This window comes from Pan paniscus, chromosome 23 (assembly GCF_029289425.2).
Source record: "Pan paniscus chromosome 23, NHGRI_mPanPan1-v2.0_pri, whole genome shotgun sequence".
Classification (NCBI taxonomy): Eukaryota; Metazoa; Chordata; class Mammalia; order Primates; family Hominidae; genus Pan; species Pan paniscus.
The window spans coordinates 30538364-30561639 of NC_085927.1; the positions used below are offsets into that span (position 1 = coordinate 30538364).

Sequence of the window (23276 nt, forward strand, 5' to 3'; positions counted from 1 at the left end):
GGGTTCTCTGCATTTCCTGAATTTGAATTTTGGCCTCTCTAGTGAGATTGGGAAAATACTCATGGATAATATCCTGAAATATGTTTTCCAAGTTGCTTATTTTCTCTCTCCCTATCTTTCAGGGACACCAATGAGTTGTATATTTGGTCTCTACATAATCCCATATTTCTCAGAGGTGTTCATTCTTTATTTTCTTTACTTTTGTCTGAGTTATTTTGGAGAGCTGGTCTTTGAGCTCTGGGATTCTTTCCTCAGTTTGGTCAATTCTGTTGTTTATTTTGAAATTCTTTTTTTTTTTTGAGATGGAGTCTTGCTCTGTTGCCCAGGCTGGAGTGCAGTGGCGCGATCTCGGCTCACTGCTGCCTCTGCCTCCCGGGTTCAAGCGATTCTCCTGTCTCAGCCTCCCAAGTAGCTGGGATTTACAGGCGTGCGCCACCACACCCAGCCGATTTTTGTATTTTTGGTAAAGATGGGGTTTCATCACCTTGGCAAGGCTGGTCTTGAACTCCTGACCTTGTGATCCACCTGCCTTGGCCTCCCAAAGTGTTGGGATTACAGGTATGAGCCACTGCGCCCAGCCAAAATTCTTGAAGTGAGTTTTTCAGCTCCATCAGCTCAGTTTGATTGTTTTCTTTTTGAGACAGAGTCTCACTCTGTTACCCAGGCTGAAGTGCAGTGGCATGATCTCAGCTCACTGCAACCTCTACCTCCCAGGTTCAAGCGATTCTCCTGCCTCAGCCACCCAAGTAGCTGGGATTATAGGAACCTGCCACCACACCTGGCTAATTTTTTGTATTTTTAGTAGAGATGGGGTTTCACCATGTTGGCCAAGCTGGTCTCGAACTCCTGACCTCAAATGATCTACCCACCTCGGCCTCCCAAAGTGCAGAGATTACAGGTGTGAGCCACTGTGCCCGGCCGGTTTTTTCTTAAAATGGCCATTTCATCTTACATCTCCTATATCGTTTTATTGTATCCTTTACAGTCTTTGGATTGGGTTTCAACTTTCTCCTGAATGTTGATGATCTTCGTTCCTATCCATATTCTGAATTCTATTTCTGTCATTTTGGCTTGGTTAAGAACCACTGCTGGGGAACTAGTGCAGTCAACTTAGCAGCAAGAAGACACTGGCTTTTGGAGATGCCAGAGTTCCTGTGCTGGCCCTTTCTTATCTTCATTGGCTAATGTTCTTTCAATCTTTGAAGCTGCTGTCCTTTGGATGGATTTTTTTGGGGGTGGTGCTTTTATCTTCTTTGATGTCTTCGGGGGTTTGATTGGGTTCAGTCAACTGGCTTCATTTCTGGCAGATTTTTGGGGGACTAAGGCTCAGCTCAGCACTCCTGGGCTGTGTCCTCCAACACTGGGGGGCTGGTATTGGGCACTCAGCTTTGTTCTCTGGCTCTCTGAGGTTGAGAACATGCAGCACTGGAGGGGTTGAGGTGTTCTTGGGCCACAGCCACAACACTCTGAAGGGTAGTGCCAGCCAAAGCACTCTGTCGGATAGTGGCAGCCTATTTGCTTGTGACAGCAGCAACAGCAGTGCAATGGGGTGCATGCTCATTGGCTGAGGCGGGGTGCTAGGAGGCCTGGGGCTGCCTGCCTCTGTGTGGGCACTGGCAGTAGCAGTGGTGCACGGCCGCTGGGGTCTGTGTGCACATTTGTACCAATGGCAGCGGTAGCACAGAGTTGGAGCTGGTGACCTCTGTGCATGCGTTCATGCCTGTGGCGGTGGTGTTGCGGGGCCCAGAATGTTAATGAGAACAGCAAAACCCATCTTTAGCAGACTGGGACATGTTGCCCAGACTAGTTTTGGTTTGTTTTTGTTTTTTTTTTTTTTTGAGACGGAGTCTCGTGCTGTCGCCCAGGCTGGAGTGCAGTAGCATATCTCGGCTCACTGCAACCTCTGCCTCCTGGGTTCAAGCAATTCTTCTGCCTCAGCCTCCCGAGTAGCTGGGACTACAGGCACACACCACCATGCCCGGCTAATTTTTGTACTTTTAGTAGAGAGATAGTTTCACCATATTGGCCAGGCTGGTCTTGAACTCCTGACCTCGTGATCCACCCGCCTCGGCCTCCCAAAGTGCTGGGATTACAGGTGTGAGCCACCAGGCCCGGCCGACCCAGACTAGTCTTAAACTCCTGAGCTCAAACGATCTGCCCACCTCGGCCTCCCAGAGTGCTAGAATTACAGAAGTGAGCCACCATACCACCAATTTATTCTGTTTCTAAAGGTGCAAAGTTTAACTGGAACTTAGAAACAAAGTGATGAAACTATTTACAGTGAACATTGCTGTTGGGTCTCCAACCTCCATCTCACCCTTTTTGAGCAGCAGCAATATAATCTGGAAAACTGACCTCACTCCAGGAGTGAGCCTATAAATTCTAAGGGTAACAGTGACTGATTTGGGGATGGGCAGATGACCCAATTCTGGCCAATGAGACATGAGAAAAGGTTCTTGAAGGTCTCAATGTTCTTGCTCACTCTCAGAAGAATGCAATGGAAAGCTGGCCTACCCAGGCCTACCTTCTCCCCAACTCATCCATGAGCTGTGGCCAACACATGGATGTAAGCTCAGCCCACAATGCTGCAGGCAGTTGTTTCACAGCCAGGAGGGAGACAAGATGCATCTGATGTGTCAGTATGAATAAACACTTGATCCTACAGACACTGAACATGTGTATTTTCTCTTATATTCAGGGAAAACATTATATACAATTACCTCTGCCTTTCCGAGCTGTGCTTTCTTCTACCCAATACACTTTTGGAAGACCTTTGAGAAGTCGAAGAAGGTAAGGAACCACACAATCTTTGTGCTAAAAAATAATAAGAAGAATAATAAATTAGATTTAATAAAATAAGTGATTGGCAGCTTTTTAGCCCAGATTAAGCCCAAAGCAAAGCATATCCACATCCTAATCATCTCAGAGATTCTCCAGGGATAACGTAAAGTGCATGTAAATTCACATGGCATCACTCCATTCCTGTTTTCACACTGCAGAGTCCAGAGGCTGTCCCATCAACCTGTACCACAGGAGCCTAAGGAAGGGTTCGCACCTGCCTTCTGGAGCTGAGGGTCCAGCCTGCTCAGGCCTCTTCTGGGGGCTGGGCCTCTCCAGGAGGTACACGTGTGTACGCACTCAAAGCTGTCTTCAGTAAGAATGGTTTAGAGCCCCAAAACCCATCCATGAGCCCCAGAATAAGATCCTGGGGATGGAGAGAAGCTCACAATGCGGGCATCTCAACTGGGTGATGCTTTTTTCTGTTCATGTCCCTTGTCCATTTTCCTTGTTGTTTTTTTTTTTTAATTTTCTACTTCATGTTTCCTCTTGTTCTTCTCAAGTTGAGCATCAGACTTTATAGCCAACTTTAGCCCAGTGAAAAATTTTACTTTCCTCTAATTTCTGAACTAGACAATCAACACCAATATATAGCTTCATAATCTTCCATCATTGGCTTTTGGAGCTATTTCCCTATTTACAGATGTTCCAGTTAAGGATTAGATATGCTCCAGAGAAGAAGTGTGCTCTAGAGAAGAGGAGTACTATTTGATGTTTTGAAATGCTGACAAACCACATGGTAGTTTTAAAAACATGGCTGCAGCCAGGCATAGTGGCTCATAGTGGCTCACACCCGTAATCCCAGCACTTTGGGAGACCCAGGCAGGTGAATCACTTGAGCTCAGGAATTCAAGACCCAGCTGGCCAACATGGCAAAACCCTGTCTCTACTAAAAATGCAAGTATTAGCTGGGTGTAGTGGGACGTGCCTGTAGTCCCAGCTACTTGGGAGGCTGGGGTGGGAGGACTGCTTGAGCATGGGAGGTGAAGACTGCAGTAAGTCAAGATTGTGCCACTGCACTCCAGCCTGCACAAGAGAGTGAAATCCTGTCTCGAAAAAAATTAAAACATAAAAGCATGGCAGAAGGTGGCCAGGTGCGGTGGCTCACACCTGTAATCCCAGCACTTTAGGAGGCCGAGGCAGGCGGATCACGAGGTCAGGAGATCAAGACCATCCTGGCCAATATGGTGAAACCCCTTCTCTACTAAAAATACAAAAAATTAGCCAGGCATGGTGGTGGGCACCTGTAGTCCCAGCTACTTGGGAGGCTGAGGCATGATAATGGCATAAGTAAACCCAGGAGGCGGAGCTTGCAGTGAGCCTAGATGGCACCACTGCACTCCAGCCTGGGCGACAGAGAGAGACTCCATTTCAAAAAAACAAAACAAAACAAAACAAAACAAAAAACAACAAAAAAACATGGCAGAAGGCATGCAGCTTCCACCTGGCTCTTTTTCAGGACGTTTGCCCTGGAACCTAGACGCTATGCTGTGATAAGACCCATGAATGAGACTTCAGGTGATTCCTGCCCCCAGCTTTTGAGCCACCTCAACCGATGCTAAATGGAGTCAGTTGAGCCCTGTCTAAATTGCAGATTCACGAATCAAACAAAATGATGTATTAAGCACTAAGTCTGGGGGGAGTTTGTTATACCATAATAGATAACTAAAAACAAAGAACTTTATCAAAAACAGAAGTTTTTTCTCTAAACCATAAAAAGGAACTGGCTAAGACATCTGTCGAGGATCCTAGTGTACTGACAGGAACAAAACTCCATAAGGCCTGAACCACATGGCCTCCTGCAGAGGAAGTGGCTCCAGGTGGCTCTTTCCTATATAAACTGTGATGACATTAGCAGCACAGGGTGAGTAAAACCACCTCAGCTCCTCTGGTCACAGCTGCTACCATGGCAGCCCACTGCTGGGACCTGAAGGAGGTCAATGCACAGCCCATCCTGGAGGGAAGCAAGGAATATAAGCACCAGGTAAACCAAGGTGGTCCCTAGGGCTTTCTCAGGGGGCTGGCAAAGCATGCTAGGCTTCTCTCCTAGTATATGCAAGGCCGGTGGGCTGCCCTGGACATACAGGCAAACTCTATGGTCCAAGGGACAACATCACATGCCACCTGGGACCCTGCTAGTCCTTACCCAGAACCTGAATGACACTTGTGCTCATCTATTTGTTGTCATCTTAAGAAGTCTAATACAAGTACAACACTTTCAGGACTTACAGGTAAATCTATCAAGAAACGTGTTTGCCAAAGATATTATCAAGTAATCCACATTTGAACAACAATAGTTTCTTATAAATTTTTTTAAAATTATTTTTTGCCCTTTATAATTCATTTTATATTTATGTAGGATATGGTAAACAGAAAAAAAAAATGGTTTTCTTTCTTTTCACATTTATAAATAAACAGGCAAGCTGGGTATGGTGGCACATGCCTGTAATCCCAGCACTTTGGGAAGCCTAGGCACGAGGATCACTTGAGACCAGGGTTGGAGATCAACCTGGGCAACATAGCAAGACCCTCATTTCTACAGAAAATTAAAAAATCATGCCAATGCCTATAATCCCAGCTGCTCAGGAGGCTGAGATGGGAGAATCCCTTGAGCCCAGGAGTTCAAGGCTGCATTAAATAATGACTGTGCCACTGCACTCCAGCCTAGGCGATAGAGTGACACTCTAAGAATAAATAAATAAATAGACAGCAGAAGAAAGGCCAAAATGCAGCTTATGTATCTAATTTTGGTTTTTTATGTAACCTTGATCAGGTAACCTATTTAATTATTAAAATACTGCTCTATAATTAAAATTCTTATTTGTTTCCAATGTACAAATACTGTTAAAATATTAATGCTTATTAGAGCAAAATTTCCAGGAGATGGAAGCAACCTGTTCTAGATAAATATTCAAATATCTAACATCTTTATTTACCTAACACAGCATAATTAACTTGGAATTTAGAAATAGTATCTAGTAATGATAAAAATAAATAAATAAATAAGAGATTCAATATCCAATGATCAATCATTTGTTTCAAATAGCTTTGGTAAATATAAAAATACACATACACAACAGTCACACTATTTTTTTGTTGGAGCTACAGGGCTAGATTTTAAGTCCCTATTAAAAGGTACACTGAGGCCAGGCATGATGGCTCACACGTGGCTCACGCCTGTAATCCTAACACTTTGGGAGGCAGAGGCAGGCGGATTACCTGAGGTCAGGAGTTTGAGACCAGCCTGCCCAACATGGAGAAACCCCGTCTCTACTAAAAATACAAAAAAATTAGCCAGGAGTGGTGGCTGGTGCCTGTAATCCCAGCTACTCAGGAGGCTGAGGCAGGAGAATCACTTGAACCCTGGAGGCGGAGGTTGCAGTGAGCCGAGATTGCACCACTGCACTCCAGCCTGGGCGACAAAGCAAGACTCCACCTCAAAAAAAAAAAAAAAACAAGATACACTGATACATACTCTAAAAGTTTATATACATAATCGCAATTTTGAAAAAGATGATATTATATCAAAATTACCTAAAATGATTTTGTCCTTTTGGAAGGAGAAATACAATACCCCTGAGTCTGACTGATAAGCATTTTACCTGAGCTTGAAAACCAAACCTACCCTGGAAGGCACACAATTACTTCTCAAAGCATTTTAACTTACTCTGTGGCACATAATAACAAACAAACAAAAATACACTTTTTTTACAACATAATATATGCACACAATTCTAAAAAACTCAAATTTTCTAAGAAAGTTTACATTAGGAAGTTTCATTCCCACCTTGTCCTACCCTCTCCACTACCCACTTTGATTAGGTTCAAATGTATTCTTCTACTAATGCTTTAGGTAAATATAAGCAGATACAAACTTAAACGCTCACTACACCCCCTTTTACAATGAAGAAACTTTTAATTTCATGAAGACTTACCTGAAGATCAGATTCAATCAGAAAAATGCCCAATGCAATCACTGCATCTCTCCGTCTTTCATCTAACTGGAAGATCCCATGGAAATCCACTGGACACATGCAAAGAAGCTTTTGGACCTAGAAAATGAGACCCCCAAAAAACAGCTCTACAAAATAGAAAACCACATTCAAAATAAAGCAAGCTGAGTGCAGTGTCATATGCCTGCAGTACCAGCTATTCAGGAGGCTGAGGTGGGAGGATAACTTGAGTTGGGAGTTTGAGACTAGCCTGGCCAACATAGTGAGACTCTATCTCTTAAATAAATAAAAATAAAAAATAGGCCAGGTGCAGTGGCTCACACCTGCAATCCCAACCCTTTGGGAGGCCAAGACAGGTGGATCACCTGAGGTCAGGAGTTCAAGACCAGCCTGGCCAACATGGTGAAACCCCGTCTCTACTAAAAATACAAAAATTAGCCAGGTGTGGTGATGCACACCTATCATCCCAGCTACTTGGGAGGCTGAGGCAGAAGAATCACTTGAACCCAGGAGACAGAGGTTGTAGTGAGCCAAGATTGTGCCACTGCACTCCAGCCTGGGTGACACAACAAGACTCTGTCTCAAAAACAAACAAACAAACAAACAAAAGAAACCACTACCATAAACCCCAAAGAGTCCATGTAACCAATAAGTCATAGTTTTTTTTCAGTTAAAAGATCACAGGACATCTCCAGCTGCTGAAACAATTGTACGCGTGCCCCTCAAAACACATAAACTCTGAGTAATATGAGCTGAAGGTTAAAACTGTGTATACTCAGAGGGGGTAAGACACAATGGCTAAAGTTTGCATTTTGGTGTTAGGACAGTCTAAGTGGGTGTCCCCACCCCTTGACCATGAACAGGTTACCCAAATCAACCTGCATTAACAATGCCTCACTGACTCTTTTAAAAAATCAAATGCATGGCCAGGACTGGTGGCTCACGCCTGTAATCCCAGCACTTTGGTAGGCCGAGGCAGGCGGATCACGAGGTCAGAAGTTTGAGACCAGCTTGGCCAATACGGTGAAACCCCGTCTCTACTAGAAATACAAAATGTAGCCAGGCATGGTGGCGAGCGGCTGTAATCCCAGCTACTCAGGAGGCTGAGGCGGGAGAATTGCTTGAACCCGGAAGGCGGAGGTTGCAGAGAGCCGAGATGGCACCACTGCACTCTCCAGCCTGGGCGACAGAGCAAGACTCCGTCTCAAAAAAAAAATCAAATATGTGAAGCAGTTGGGACTGAGCACAGCATATAGTAAATGCTCAATAAACATTATCTGTTGTTATTGGATATACTATAATAGTGGCTAGTGGAAGGCAAAAGCAGGCAATGAGATTCAAAGAATGCTGATTAATGAGTCAATCACTGAAGCACAGGGAAGAACTGGCCCTATCAAAGCCTATGTACTTTGCTCTGTCCTATGCAATACTTTATCAATACCCTGCACTAAAACACAGAAGATACATTCCACTACAAACCTGGCAGATGAAACTAATGTGCTAGAAGACAGTACGAAGACTTGAAAACTCATCAAAATTGGCATAACATCATTATTTCTCCAACAATAGTGCCTGAAAGACAACTTTTGATAATGTGATCAGGGAGGGCCTCTCTAAGATGGTTCCTTAAATTGGGATCTGATCAAGAAGGCAGCCAGGACAAATCAGGAAAGGCTGCTGCTGCAGCAGCACAGTGGAAAAGAAGAAGCAAGGAGGCCCAGGAGTTCAGGTCCAGACAGAGAAGGTCCCCAGAGGGCCCCACAGGCCAGGTCAGAAGCCTGAATTGTATCCTAATAACAAACACATAGAGGCCTTAGGGCATCAAGTTTAGAACTGAAGTCTAGAAGAATCCCTCTGGCTGATACACAGAAAATGGATTTTGGAGGACAAGAGTGAAAACAGAGACAGGTGAGGAGACTCCTGCAGCAGCTGAGGCGAAGATGTTAGCATGGTAGCAATCAACGAGTAGAGACAGAAACAGACCAGTTCAGGATATGTTTTGAAGGAAGAGTTAAGAGGACTTGATGATGTACAGGATATGGGAGAGATTACTTTAGTTGCCTCTTTACCACACTAGAAAGTATCCAGGCCAGGTGCAAGGCTCATGCCTGTAATCCCAGCACTTTGGAAGGCCGAGGCAGGAGGATCACTTGAGCCCAGGAGTTTGAGACCAGCCTGGGCAACACAGTAAGACCCTGTCCCTACAAAAAAATAACAAAATTAATCAGCTATCGTCAGAGGCGTGTGAACCAGAGCAACTCCATCCTGAAAAGGGGCTGGGTAAAATGAGGCTGAGACCTACTGGGCTACATTCCCAGGCAGTTCAGGCATTCTAAGTCACAGGGTGAGACAGGAAGTCAACACAAGATACAAGTCATAAAGACCTTGCTGATAAAACAGGCTGCAGTAAAGAAGCCAGCTAAAACCCACCAAAACCAAGATGTCTGGTCTCGAACTTATCTCAGGTGATACGCCCACCTCGGCCTCCCAGAGCGCTGAGATTACAGGCATGAGCCATCGCACCCGGCCACCAAGGCTTTCTTTTTTACATAAAGCATAAGAATGGATTTCCTCTCTCAGGCCAGGTGCTCTGGGTTGGGGTCTAACAATATCCCAGGATCAGAATTCAGCATCATCAACACAGTTTAGCCATACTGCCAGTGCAGCGGTCACCCCACCCAGTAGAAAGAACTGAAGGCAGCATTTTTTACCATCCTCAATTCCTCTGGACTGCCAGGGCCTCCTCTCTTTCAAATGCCCAGAGGGGCTCTGGGGTACTCTGACTTCAGACCTTCCTCCCCTATCCCCACTCAACTAAAAACATTTAAATAGAAATAATCTGTGACCATTCAGAAATTACTTTAAAAGCCAGGCATAGCTTTAAATGTGAAGTGAAGATACCAAAAAGAACAACTCAGAGATCCATGTAATGATTCCATGATTTATGCACTACACTGGCATGTCAGGCAGAATAATGGCACCTCAAAGATGTCCACACCCTCAATCCCCTGGAACCTGTGAATATGTTACTTTACATGGCAAAAGAGACCTTCCAGATCTAATTAAATTAAGAACCTTGAAATGGAGGGATATCCTGGATTATTTAGATAGGCCCAGGGCAATCACAAAGGTCATTAAAAGGAGAAGAGAGAGGCAGAAGAGGGAGTCAGAGTGATGTGAGATGGGGGCTTGGCCAACCATTGCTCCCTTTGAAAATGAAGGAAGGGGCCAGAAATCAAGGAATGTGGGAAGCTCTAGGAGCTGTAAAAGGCTCGGAAATGATGGCTGGGTGCGGTGGCTCATACCTGTAATTCCAGCACTTTGGGAGGCTGAAGTGGGTGGATCACCTGAGGTTAGGAGTTCAAGACCAGCCTAGCCAACATTGTGAAACCCCATCTCTACTAAAAATACAAAAATTAGCCGGGCATGGTGGCAGGCCCCATGGCAGGTGCCTGTAGTCCCAGCTACTCGGGATGCTGAGGCAGGAGAATTGCTTGAACCCGGGAGGCAGAGGTTGCAGTGAGCTGAGATTGCGCCACTGCACTCCAGCCTGGGCAACAGAGCAAGACTCCATCTCAATATATACATATTTAAAAAAAATGAAAAAGGCTTGGAAATGAGTTCTCCCCTAGAGTCTCTAAAGAGATACACAGCCCTGCCATCACCTTGATTTCAGTCCAGTGAAACACAGGTTGGGTTTCTAATCTACAGAACTGTAAAATTATAAACGTGTTATTCTAACAACAAGTCTGTGGCAATTTATTTACAGTAGTAATAGGAAACTAATGTAATTGGTCACTGGTAATTAAACAAAACTCAAAGCCTACTGGACTGCCTATCAAGAAAAGTACCAAACTGAGTAATCAGATTACAGGCAATAGGCCGGGCACCGTGGCTCACACCTGTAATCCCAGCACTTTGGGAGGTTGAGGTGGGCGGATCACATGAGGCCAGGAGTTCGAGACTATCCTGGCCAACATGGCAAAACTCCATCTCTACTAAAAATACAAAAATCAGCCGGGTGTGGTGGCCTGGGCCTATAATCCCAGCTACTCGGGAGGCTGAGGCACAAGAATTGCTTGAACCCAGGAGCCGGAGATAGCAGTGAGCCGAGATTGTGCCACTGCACTCTCCAGCCTGGGCCACAGAGCAAGACTCTGTCTCAAAAAAAAAAAAAGGCCGAGCGCAGTGGCTCACGCCTGTAATCCCAGCACTTTGGGAGGCCGAGGTGGGCGGATCACAAGATCAGAAGATCGAGACCACAGTGAAACCCCGTCTCTACTAAAAATACAAAAAATTAGCCAGGTGTGGCGGCATGCGCCTATAGTCCCAGCTACTTGGGAGGCTGAGGCAGGAGAATGGCGTGAACCCGGGAGGCAGAGCTTGTAGTGAGCTGAGACTGCGCCACTGCACTCCAGCCTGGGCGACAGAGCGAGACTCCGTCTCAAAAAAAAAAAAAAAAAAAATTACAGACAATATTTAGTTCCTTCTTTATTATTTTCTGTATTTCCCATATTTTCTATAAAAAATATTGATAACTTTAGAATCAGAAAAAAATACGGCCAGGCATGGGCTTACGCTTGTAATCCCAGCAATTTGGAAGGCTGAGGCAGGAGGGCTGCTTGAGCCCAGGAGTTCAAGACCAGGCTGGGCAACATGGCAAGACCCTGTCTCTACAAAAAATTTAATAATTAGCCAGGCACGGTGGCATGCCCCTGTAGTCCTAGATGCTCGGGGGTCCGAGGAGGGAAGATTGCTAGAGGATCGCTTGAGCCCAGCAGGTTAAGGCTGCAGTGAGCTGTGATCACACTACTACACTCCAGCTTGGGTGGCAAAGCAAGACCCTATCTCCAAACAAAAAAAGAAAAAGAAAAGAAATACAGAATATACCCAAGTTCATGTGCCGCACTGATATGCTTACCTGAACTGCAGGCCTAAGGATCACTGACAACTCCCAAACATATGAAGCAGTGTAGGTCTAAGGTCAGGAGAGGTTGCACAGATGCAACCAGCAAACGTTCACTTTCAGGCAGGCCATGTGTTATCCTATTCCTGTTTTACAGGTTAGGCAACTAGGTCCAGATAAGTTAAGTGCACCTGAGGCAACAGGCTCCTAACTAGATCTTCCTTCTCATTTTGTCTCTTCCTACTCTAATATTTCCACTTCTGGTTCATATACCTTCAATGGTTCCCCATTGCCCAATGAACACTCAGTGCACACTCCCAGCCCCAAAACTTCTCTCATAAACCCAGGCCGCTATGTATCAATTCTCATTTCTCCCTGCCTGGCCTCTTCCATGGTTTTGACCCATCTGAAACATTTTGTCCAACCTGCCCTATCTCCCCTATAAAAATTCAACCCATCCTTCCAAGATCCATCTCAACTGTCTCAAAACTCTCAAACATTTTCCAGACCCCAGCAACTTGACGTAATATCTCCCATCATACCTCTCAATAGCTCACATAGAACTCTGTATTTCTCAAGATAATTACCTTCCTGATATCTTACAGTTACTTGTATACTTATCCTCTCACTGCAGAGAGGCCTGTGACCTCCTCATCACTCCACTGCACCCTACACATTTCAGAACTTTTAACAACTACTTAATGGGACTAAAGCGGCCAAGGTCACAGACATTTGATAAGGTGAGGAGGAAAGAAAAGAGGTACAGGGCTACTAGAAAGCAGGGTTTAACTACACTGTGATACTTGTCATATAGTCAGTACCAGGCACAGTGCTGGCATGCAGTTGACACTGAACAAGTATCTGTTGCCTCACTGAATGAATGGAGGGACGGATGGAAGAACTCTCAAATGAAGTAATATATAATGTACAGTCACTCCCTCATGAGCGTTACAATCCAGCAGGAGTTACAAAACTAATAAAAATAATACAACTAGCAAATAACACAAGTCAGAAACTAAACGACAGAGGGCCCTGAAAGCCTGGAGCAAAATGCTCTTGGAAACTGGGACTCTTATTAGAAAGACATCTGAAAACTTGAACCTGGGTCCTACAGAAATCATCACACCCAGTTCTGGTGGGTGCCATTCTCCAAATAATGACAGCTAACACATATTGAACATTTATCATGTGTTCATCTATATTATCTTATTTAATCCTCACAACAGCTCATTAGGTAGCTATTATTAATCATCCCCCTTTTACATATGATGAAACAGACACAGAGAGGTCAAAGTCCTAATGCAGGATAAAGCATTAACCCTATAGTCTTTGAAAAAATGAAAAGAAAAATAACATCAAATGGCTTTTCAGAATCAGAATTTTACAATAAACCAGCAAGTTGTTTGTTTTTAGGGGTCTTAGGGGGAGTGGGTCATTATAAAAAGTCATTAAGCCCAAAATCTGACCACGATGGCCAGGGTTATTCCCATTTACAAAAAGGATCCAGAGGGCTTCTACCCACCACTTTCAAAAGGTTGTTAAGTCAATGGACCACAGGGAGGCAACAAATATGACTGACTTAGACTTTGATAAGAACTCCTGGCAATACTTTAACCCAAGGATATTAAAAGACAGGTATCTCAAAGATGTGAATTTTGACTGCCAAGGTAAGGAAATGCTAAACCAAGGAGAAAGTAAGATTCAAGGAGAAAGTAAGTCTGGATGACTGGGCAGAAAATTGCAGACGAGAATCAACCATAACAGAGGGTATTTGTAAGGTATTCAGGTCAAAATAAAGCTACAATAATAGCATTATAAAAGTTGGATAATTAAATGATTTTTTTAAAAGAGTACTACTTGTTATTTAAAACCTCTGGGAATTGTCTTTCTGGAGAAACAAAATTCTCTGAGAACAAAAGACTAAGATTTAAGTATTAATGGTATATTTTTCTGTTAAAACCATTTGTAATTGTCTTTCTCAAATGTACCGTCCCCTCAGACAAAAAATATTGAACATAAGCTGATATTTTCGAAGTGACTCAGAGCTATCATGATAAACAAAGGTGACTGTGACATGATACAATACACATGGACCTACAAATGTAAATGGAACAGCACCTGCTCCTACAAGCACCCTGGATCAGAGTTTCATTAGAGATGCACTTTTGAGCTGAGCGCGGTGGGAAGTGCCTGTAATCCCAGCTGCTTGGGAAGCTGAGGTGGGAGTACTGCTTGAGCCTAGGAGTTAGAGGCTGCAGTAAGCTATGATCGTGCCACTGCACTCCAGCCTGGGCAACAGAGCAGAATCCTGTCTCCAAAAATACAAAATAAAAAAGATGCTCTTTGGTTATCTGTAGACAGATTCATGACCTTCTAACAAACAAATTCAGCAAGGTTACAGGACACAAGATTAAGATACGAAAATCAGCCGGGCGCTGTGGCTCACGCCTGTAATCCCAACACTTTGGGAGGCCGAGGCGGGCGGATCAGGAGGTCAGGAGATCGAGACACCATCCTGGCCAACACGGTGAAACCTTGCCTCTACTAAAAAAAAATACAAAAAAATTAGGCAGGCTTGGTGGCGGGTGCCTGTAGTCCCAACTACTCGGGAGGCTGAGGCAGGAGAATGGCATGAACCCAGGAGGCAGAGCTTGCAGTGAGCCAAGATCGCGCCACTGCACTCCAGCCTGGGCGACAGAACAAGACTCTATCTCAAAAAAAAAAAAAAAAGAAAAGAAGAAAAGAAAATAAATTGTATTTCTACAACGCAGCAATGAGCAAATTAAGAAAACTATTCCATGGTTAATTTTATGTTATATGAACTTTATCTCAATTATTAAAAAAAAAAAGTAAAGAAAAACACTAACGCAGGAACAGAAAACCAAATACTGCACGTTCTCAATTTTAAGTGGGAGCTGAATGATGAGAACACAGGAACACACAGTGGGGGGAACAACGCACGCTGGGGCCTGTGAGGTGGGGGAGGGAGAATATCAGGAAAAATAGCTGTCAGGCACAAGGGCCCACGCCTGTAATCCCAGCACTTTGGGAGGCCAAGGTGGGTGGATCACTTTAGGTCAGGAGTTCAAGATCAGCCTGGTCAATATGGTGAAACCCCATCTCTACTAAAAATACAAAAATTAGCCAGGCGTGGGGGCAAGCGTCTGTAGTCCCAGCTAATCAGGAGGCTGAGGCAAGAGAATCGCTAGAACCTGGGAAGCAGAGATTGCAGTGAACTGAGATCACCACAGTGCATTCCAGCATGGGCAATAGTGCAGGCTCAAAAAAAAAAAAAAAAGGGTGGGGGGCCAGGTGCGGTGGCTCATGCCTGTAATCCCAGCACTTTGGGAAGCCGAAGTGGGTGGATCATGAGATCAGGAGTTCGAGACCAGCCTGACCAACATGATGAAACCCCGTCTCTACTAAAAATACAAAAAAATTAGCTGGGTGTGGTGCAACGCGCCTGTAATCCCAGCCACTCAGAAGGCTGAGGCAGGAGAATCACTTGAACCGAGGAGGTGGAGGTTGCAGTGAGCCGAGATCACGCCACTGCACTCCAGACTGGGCAACAGAGCAAGACTCCATCTCAAAAAAAAAAAAAAAAGTAATAGCTAATGGATGCTGGGCTTAATACACAGGTGATGAGAAGATCTGTGCAGCAAACCACCATGGCACACATTTAACAAACCTGCACATCCTGCACATGAACCTAAAATAAAAGTTGAAGAAAAATGAATAAATAAAAATTTAAAAAGAAAAACAACTGTAATAATCCCAGCACTTTGGGAGGCCGAGGCAGGAGGATTGCTTGAACCCAGGAGTTTGAGACAAGTCTGGGCAACATAGTGAGTCTCTAAGAAAAATTTTAGAAATTAACCAGGAGGCTGGGTGCAGTGGCTCACGCCTGTAATCTCAACACTTTGGGAGGCTGAGGCGGGTGGATCTCTTGAGCCCAGGAATTCAAGACCAGCCTGGGGTACATGGTGAAACCCAAGACCAACCTGGAGTACATGGTGAAACCCAGTTTCTACAAAAAGTAGCCAGGCCATGGTGGCTTGTGCCTGTAGTCCCAGCTACTTCAGAGACTGAGGTGGGAGGACTGCTTAAGCCTGGGAGGTCAAGGCTATAGTAAGCTGTGATAATACCACTGCATACCACTGCTCTCCAGCCTGAGTGATAGTGAGACCCTGTTTCAAAAAAAAAAACAAAAAAAAACCAGTAGAACAATTTCATTTAAAATAGCATCAAAAAGAAAAAGTACTTATGAATAAAAACAAAAGAAGTGCAAAACTAAGAAACATTACAACATTGCTAAAAGTAAAGAAAACCTAAATAAATGGAAAGACATCCCATGTTCATAGATCAAAACAGTTACTATTGTTTAGATGGCAATACAGGCCGAGCACAGTGGCTCACGCCCATAATCCCAGAACTTTGAGGGGCCAGGGTGGGTGGATCACCTGAGGTCAAGAGTTCGAGACCAGCCTGGCCAACATGGCAAAACCCTGTCTCTGCTAAAAATACAAAAATTAGCTGGGCATGGTTGTGCACACCTGTAGCCCCAGCTACCTGGGAGGCAGAGGCAGGAGAATTGCTTGAACCCGGGAGGCGGAGGTTGCAGTGAGCTGAGATTGTGCCACTGCACTCCAGCCTGGGTGACAGAGTGAGACTCCATCTCAAAAAAAAAAAAAAAAAAGGGACAATATAGCAATACAGTCCAAACTAACCTACAAATTCAACACCATCCCTGTCAAAACCCTAGGTGAGTTCTTTGCAGAAACTAACACGCTAACCCTAAAATTTCCATGGTAATTCAAGGGGCCCATAATAACAAAAACAATCTTGAAAAGGAAGGACAAAGTTGGAGGACTCATTCTTCCCAATTTCAAAACTTGCTACAAAGCTAAAGTAATCAAGACAGTATACTAGCCAGCATCAGGAAAGACATACAGACCAAATAAACCCTCACACTTACAGTCAACTGATTTTTGACAAGGGTTCCAGGACCCCTCAATGGAAAAAAGAATAGTCTTTCCAAGAAATCGTGCTGAGACAACTGGATATTCACATGCAAAAGAATGAAACTGGACCCCCATCTCATATCACATAAAAACTTAACTCAAAATGGATCAAAAACTCAAATGTAAGAGCTAAACTATAAAACTGCTAACAAAAAACACAGGTGTAAGTCTTTGTGACCTTGAAATTAGACAATGGTTTCTTAGATACAACACAAAAAGCACAAGGGACAAAAGAAAAAAAAAATGACAAAACGGACATCATCAAAATTTAAAACTTTTGTACTTCAAAGAACACCATGAAGAAAGTGAAAAAGCCCACAGAATGGGAGAAAATATTTGCAAATCATATATCTTATTAAGAAACTTGTATCTAAAATAAAGAACTATTACAACTTAATTTTAAAAATACTACAATTTAAAATTGGGCAAAGGATCTGAATAGATATATCTCCAAAGGAGATCTACAAATACCCCAAAAGAGTGGCTGTTCCAGGATAGAATAGGCTGGCTCAACATCATTAACCATCAGGCAAATGCATATCAACAACAGAATAATAAGATCCCACTTCACATCCACTAGGATGGCTATAACTGGAAAGACAGACAATACAGAGTGTTGGTGACAATGTAAAGAAAACAAGCCCTCTGTACACCGTTGGTGGGAATGTAAATGGTGTAGTAACTTTGGAAAACAGTCTGGAGTTCCTCTAAAGGTTAAACCTAGAGTTATTGTATGGCCCAGCAATTCCACATCTAGTTAAAGACCCAAGAGAAATGAAAATATGTCTACAGAAACACTTGTACATGAATTTCCATAGCAGCGTTATTTATAATAGTCAAATGTAGAAACAATCCAAACATCCACCTACTAATGAATGGATAAAATATGGTATATGCATACAAATATTATTCAGTAATAAAAATGAAGTAATGAGATGCTACAACATGGATGAACCTTGAAAATACGCCAAGTAAAAACCATCATGGCAGGTGCGGTGGCTCACGCCTGTAATCCCAGCACTTTGGGAGGCCGAGGCAGGTGGATCACAACAAGGTCAGGAGATCAAGACCATCCGGCTAACACGGTGAAACCCTGCCTCTACTAAAAATACAAAAAATTAGCCGGGCGCAGTGGCGGGCGCCTGTAGTCCCAGCTACTCGGGAGGCTGAGGCAGAAGAATGGCGTGAACCTGGGAGGCAGAGCTTGCAGTGAGCCGAGATCGCGCCACTGCACTCTAGCCTGGGCTCCAGAGCGAAACTCTGTCTCAAAAAAAAATAAAAATAAAAATAAACCATCACAAAAAACCACATCTTATATAATTCTATTTCTACAAAATGTTCAGAATAAATCTACAGAGACAGAAAGTAAACTAGTGGTTGTCTAGGGATGGGGCTGGTAGGGCTGCAGGGTAACAGCAAGGTTTCTTTTGAGGGCAATGAAAATGACCTAAAATTGATCATGGTGATGGATGGACAACTCTGTGAATACACTAAATATGATGAACTGTACATTTTAAATGGGTAAATTTTGTGGTATGTGAATTATATCTCAAGAAAGCACTATTGAAAAACCTAGCCTCTGAAGGATCAAATCAAACCACAAGCAACTGCCTACCAGAACAAAGCCCAACATTCCCTAAAGTAAGACAACAAAAATCTAAACACTCAAGCCAGGCACGGTGGCTCGCCTGTTAACACCAGCACTTTGGGAGGCCAAGGCAGGTGGATCACTTGAGGCCAGGAGTTCAAGACTAGCCTGGAACCCCGTCTCTACTAAAATACAAAAAATTAGCTGACTGTGGTGGCGCATGCTGAAGGAGTCCCCATAGGTCTCTGGGACTATAAATACTCATTTAAAAAAAATTTTTTTTTTTTGAGACGGTGTCTTGCTCTGTCACCCAGGCTGGAGTGCAGTGGCATGATCTCAGCTCACTGCAAGCTCCGCCTCCCAGGTTCATGCCATTCTCCTGCCTCAGCCTCCCCAGTAGCTGGGACTACAGGCCACCACGCCCATCTAATTTTTTGTAATTTTAGTAGAGACGGGGTTTCACCGTGTTAGCCAGGATGGTCTGGATTTCCTGACCTCGTGATCCGCCCGCCTCGGCCTCCCAAAGTGCTGGGATTACAGGTGTGAGCCACCACGCCCGGCCTACTAAAATTTTTTAAAATTTTCGCTGGGTACAGTGACTCAAGCCTATAATCTCAGCACTTTGAGAGGCTGAGGTGAGTGGATCACTTGAGCCCACGGTTTGAGCTAAGCCTGGGCAAGATAGTAAGACCCCATCTCTAAAAAAATTTTTCCTTTTTTACTTAGCCAGGTACGATGTGCGTGCCTGTAGTCCCAACTACTTGGGAGGCTGAGGCAGGAGGATCCCTCAAACCGAGGAATTCAAGGTGGTAGTAAGTTATGATCATGCCACTGCACTCCAGCCTGAGTGAAAAAGCAAAACTGTCACCAAAAAAATGTAATTTCTATTTTTAAAAATGTCTAGGCCAGGCACAGTGGCTCATGCCTATAATCCCAGCACTTTGCGAGGCCGAAGTGGGCAGACGGCTTGAGCCCTGGAATTTGAGACCAGCTTGGGCAACACAGTGAGACCCTATCTCTATTTTTTTTTTAATGTCTATTTATCCACCCCTCTAATACCAGGGCCTAGCACAGTGCCTGCAACACAGCAAACCCCCAAAGATTTATCATATGAACGGATGGTGCCATCTTTTGCTTTCATAATAGTATAGCCTTGGGTTTTTTTTGTTGTTGTTGTTGTTGTTTTTGTGACGGAGTCTTGCTCTGTTGCCCAGGCTGGAGTGCCGTGGTGCAATCTCAGCTCACCACACCACCTCCCGGGTTCAAGCAATTCTCCTGTCTTAGCCTCCCAAGTAGCTTGGCTTACAGGCGCACACCACCACGCCCTGCTAATTTTTGTATTTTTATTAGAGACAGGGTTGCACCATGTTGGCCAGGCTGGTCTCGAACTCCTGACCTCAGGCGATGTGCCTGCCTCAGCCTCCCAAAGTGCTGGGATTACAGGCGTGAGCCACTGTGCCTGGCCGCGTTGGTTATCCTGAATCCAGGCTTCCAGACAAGCTTTAAACACAGAAAAACATTCAGGAAAAGAGAATGGCTTCTGCAGCAGAGACAGAGCCTCTCAGGACTCAATAAACAAATGCAAGTGAGACCTGAGGATTTCTGCCTCAACTCTGTATTTATTTGTCAGTTTACCACACAAATGAAAGTAGTGTTCTGGCCAACTTGGCAATGTTCATGAAAGGCCAAGCTTTTCTCCAGCATGCCAACATATACAACAGAAGCAAATACAAAAATAAAAATATAAATAAACCATCCTGGCTAACACAGTGAAACCCTGTCTCTACTAAAAATACAAAAAATTAGCCGGGCGTGGTGGCGGGCGCCTGTAGTCCCAGCTACTCGGGAGGCTGAGGCAGGAGAATGGCGTGAACCCAGGAGGCAGAGCTTGCAGTGAGCAGAGATCATGCCACTGCACTCCAGCCTGGGTGACAGAGCAAGACTCCATCTCAAAAAGTAAATAAATAAATAAACAAATAAGCAATCAGGAAGATAAAATGCATAAATTTCAGCAACTGATGTCAATGATGGAAATAGCTGCTGGTGGGAAAGATTAGAGGCAACCACATCTCCAATGAGTGCAAACTGCAAACACAGACAGCAGAAAAGAGAATCTGCAGTAAGGAGTGAGAAATAGAACATTTCTGCACCCTGGGGAGACAAACAGCTGGTGACACAGGAGGGCACTGAGGGAAGGCTACGGGAAGACAGAGGGAGAAAGTGGCCTCGGAAGAAATCAACATTGCTGACACCTTCATCTTGAACTTCTAACTTCCAGAATGAGGAGGAAATATATCTGTGTTGTTTAAGCCAGTCTGTGGTACTTTGTTATGGCAGCCTAGCAAACTAATAGTTAACAGGTAAAGATTTTTTCTTCTTCCAATTTCTTCTTAAAATATTTTCTAGTTGATTTAATAACAATGATTCTGACACCGCGTATACCCTCCGCCAACCCTCATTATCTCTCTCCTCTCGCTCTACGGATGGCTCTTCTTAACATAGCCTTACAAAGGAAAGGGAAAGAGGATAGGAAATTCTTGGCTTCATGATACTGGAAAAACGCCAACACTATGATTTTTACTCCATGGCAGACCACTCTAAAGTACAGACTGAATAACCATGAACTCCAGAAAGCCCACTACCCTAAGCACCAAGCCACATATTCTCCCAACTACAGATTAGAATTAACTCATCTTATGGAGCACATATGTCCACCAAGGAGGGTTCAGCCTGTCCCTAATGCCGCAGTGCCATTTAAACATCAGATCGGGCTGGGTGCAGCAGCTCACACCTGTAATCCCAGCACTTTGGGCGGCCAAGGCAAGAGAATCACTTGAGCCCAGAAATCTGAGACCAGCCTGGGCAAAATGGTGAGACCCCATCTCTATTTTCTTTCAAAAACCAGATCAATAGTTAGCTACGACACCTCAGGATTCTGGCATTCTAACTGAAGAAAACAAAGAGAACATTTTAGGACATGGAAAAAGGGCTCTGATCAAAGCCTCCTGAGGGTGGGGAGAGGAATAGAAGGACAAGGAATGCTATCTACTTTGCAGCTCTGCCCATGACTCTCGGTATCCCAGGATCGAGGGTCCACTGGTTTAATACAGGCCTATAGAGGAGAGACACAAACAGGCCACTGAACTTCCCTGACAAAGGAATATTAACCAGGCAGGGCCAGGAGGAAGCTTAGTAGGGGTGGCTCAGCAACATTCTGAAGACAGGTGAGAACCAGGAAAGCAGAACAAGACTAGCGGGCAGATAGAAATCAGGAAGGAGGAGTCTGGAAGCCAACTGTATATGGAGATCCCAATGTTGAAAAGCCTCACTTTCTTTCTTGTCTATTTTTTTCTTCTTATCTTTCTCCCAGAGGGAGAGGGCTGAGGACTGGGTAGGATTTGGTTCAAAGGGCTTCACAGACAGAGTGTCCTCTGAGGTGGGTTCCAATGCTGGGGGTGGGACCCCAGTCTAAAGCACAGCCTAGCAGGAAAAGCTCAAAGCTCAGCCATGGATCAGAACAGATGCTCAAGGGTCTTGGCTTTGGCTATGGGAACATGGCAGGAGTCTAGTCACCAGACCTGAAATATGAGAGTAGAATGGGATCTTGGTCAGGTTGGGGTAGCTCACACCTGTAATCTCAGCACTTTGGGAGGCGAAGGCAGGAGGATCCCTTAAGCCCTGGAATTTGAGACCAGCTTGGGCAAGATGGTGAGACCCCCATCTCTAATTAAATTAAAAAAAAAAAAGTAGATGGGATTTATGGGATTTCATTGGTTCATTAAAGGAAAGAGAAAAAAAAAAGAGTAGACGAGAAACTTGTAGCAAGGCTGACTTGCTGCTGTTCACCTGAGCAATCAAATTAACACTGCTTCTGATTTACCTGGGGCCTAGCACATACCAAGGAGCAGCAGGAGCTCAATAAATGTTTTCTGAAAGTAATTTTTTTTTTTTTTTGAGACAGAGTCTCCGTTTGTCGCCCAAGCCAGAATGCAGTGGTGAGATCTCGGCTCACTGCAACCTCAGCCTCCTGGGTTCCAGTGATTCTCTGGCCTCAGCCTCCCGAGTAGCTGGGATTACAGGCGTCCGCCACCACGCCTGGCTAATTTTTGTATTTTTAGTAGAGACGGGGTTTCACCATGTTAGCCAGGCTGGTCTCAAACTCCTGACCTCAAGCGATCAGCCTGCCTCAGCCTCCCAAAGTGCTGGGATTACAGGCGTGAGTCACTGTGCCCAGCCTAAGGTAATTTTTTTTTTTAAGTAAAGTCCACAGAGCAGTAATAGGCTTGGTTTCACGGACTGGGATTAGAGTGAGTGACTAGAGTAAGTAAACACAACTGTGGCACGTAGAGAGACAAAGGTAGGGAAGGTTATGTCATTAATGTACCTCAAGTGTCACTAAAACCATGTCAGGGCTGCCTGAGTTACCAATGTCTGAGCTGAGATGTGAGGTCTGGTTCTGCAAACTTAGCCTTCGCCAGGTCAACCCTATCTAGATCAAGCCCCACGCAGTCCTCCAATCTCTCAGGAAGAAAGAAGAGAAAAAAATAGAAGCAAAGAGAAGGGGAAGAGGGAAGAGAGAAGGGGAGGGATTGGGTTTTAAATACTCATCTCTCCCTATAAGTCTCCATCTTTATTATCTCAGGTGCATACTCTAAAATTCCTTTACTCTTAAGAACAAGAAACTTGGCCGGGCGTGGTGGCTCACGCCTGCAATCCCGGCACTTTGGGAGGCCGAGGTGGGCGGATCACCTGAGGTCAGGAGTTTGAGACCAGCCTGGCCAACATGGCGAAACCCCATCTCTACTAAAAATACAAAAATTAGCTGGGTGTGGTGGCAGGTGCCTGTAGTCCCAGCTACTCAGGAGACTGAGGCAGGAGAATCGCTTGAACCCGGGAGGTGGAGGTTGCAGTGAACCGAGATCATGCCATTGCACTCCAGCCTGGGCAACAAGAGTGAAATTGTCTCAAAA

The 23276-nt window shown here is 44.6% G+C and overlaps 1 protein-coding gene across 6 annotated transcripts in view; it reads right to left on the reverse strand.

Moving 5' to 3' along the window:
* Positions 1-23276, reverse strand: part of PI4KA (phosphatidylinositol 4-kinase alpha) — a 151023-nt gene that overhangs the window by 124123 nt on the left and 3624 nt on the right. For all 6 annotated transcript variants that reach the window (XM_034948745.4, XM_034948743.4, XM_034948744.3 and 3 more), the window contains exons 2-3: positions 6774-6890; positions 2721-2814 (exon numbers count right to left, since the gene is read on the reverse strand). In XM_034948745.4, coding sequence (XP_034804636.2) covers positions 2721-2814; positions 6774-6890 — 211 coding nt within the window. The remainder of the gene's footprint in view (positions 1-2720; positions 2815-6773; positions 6891-23276) is intronic.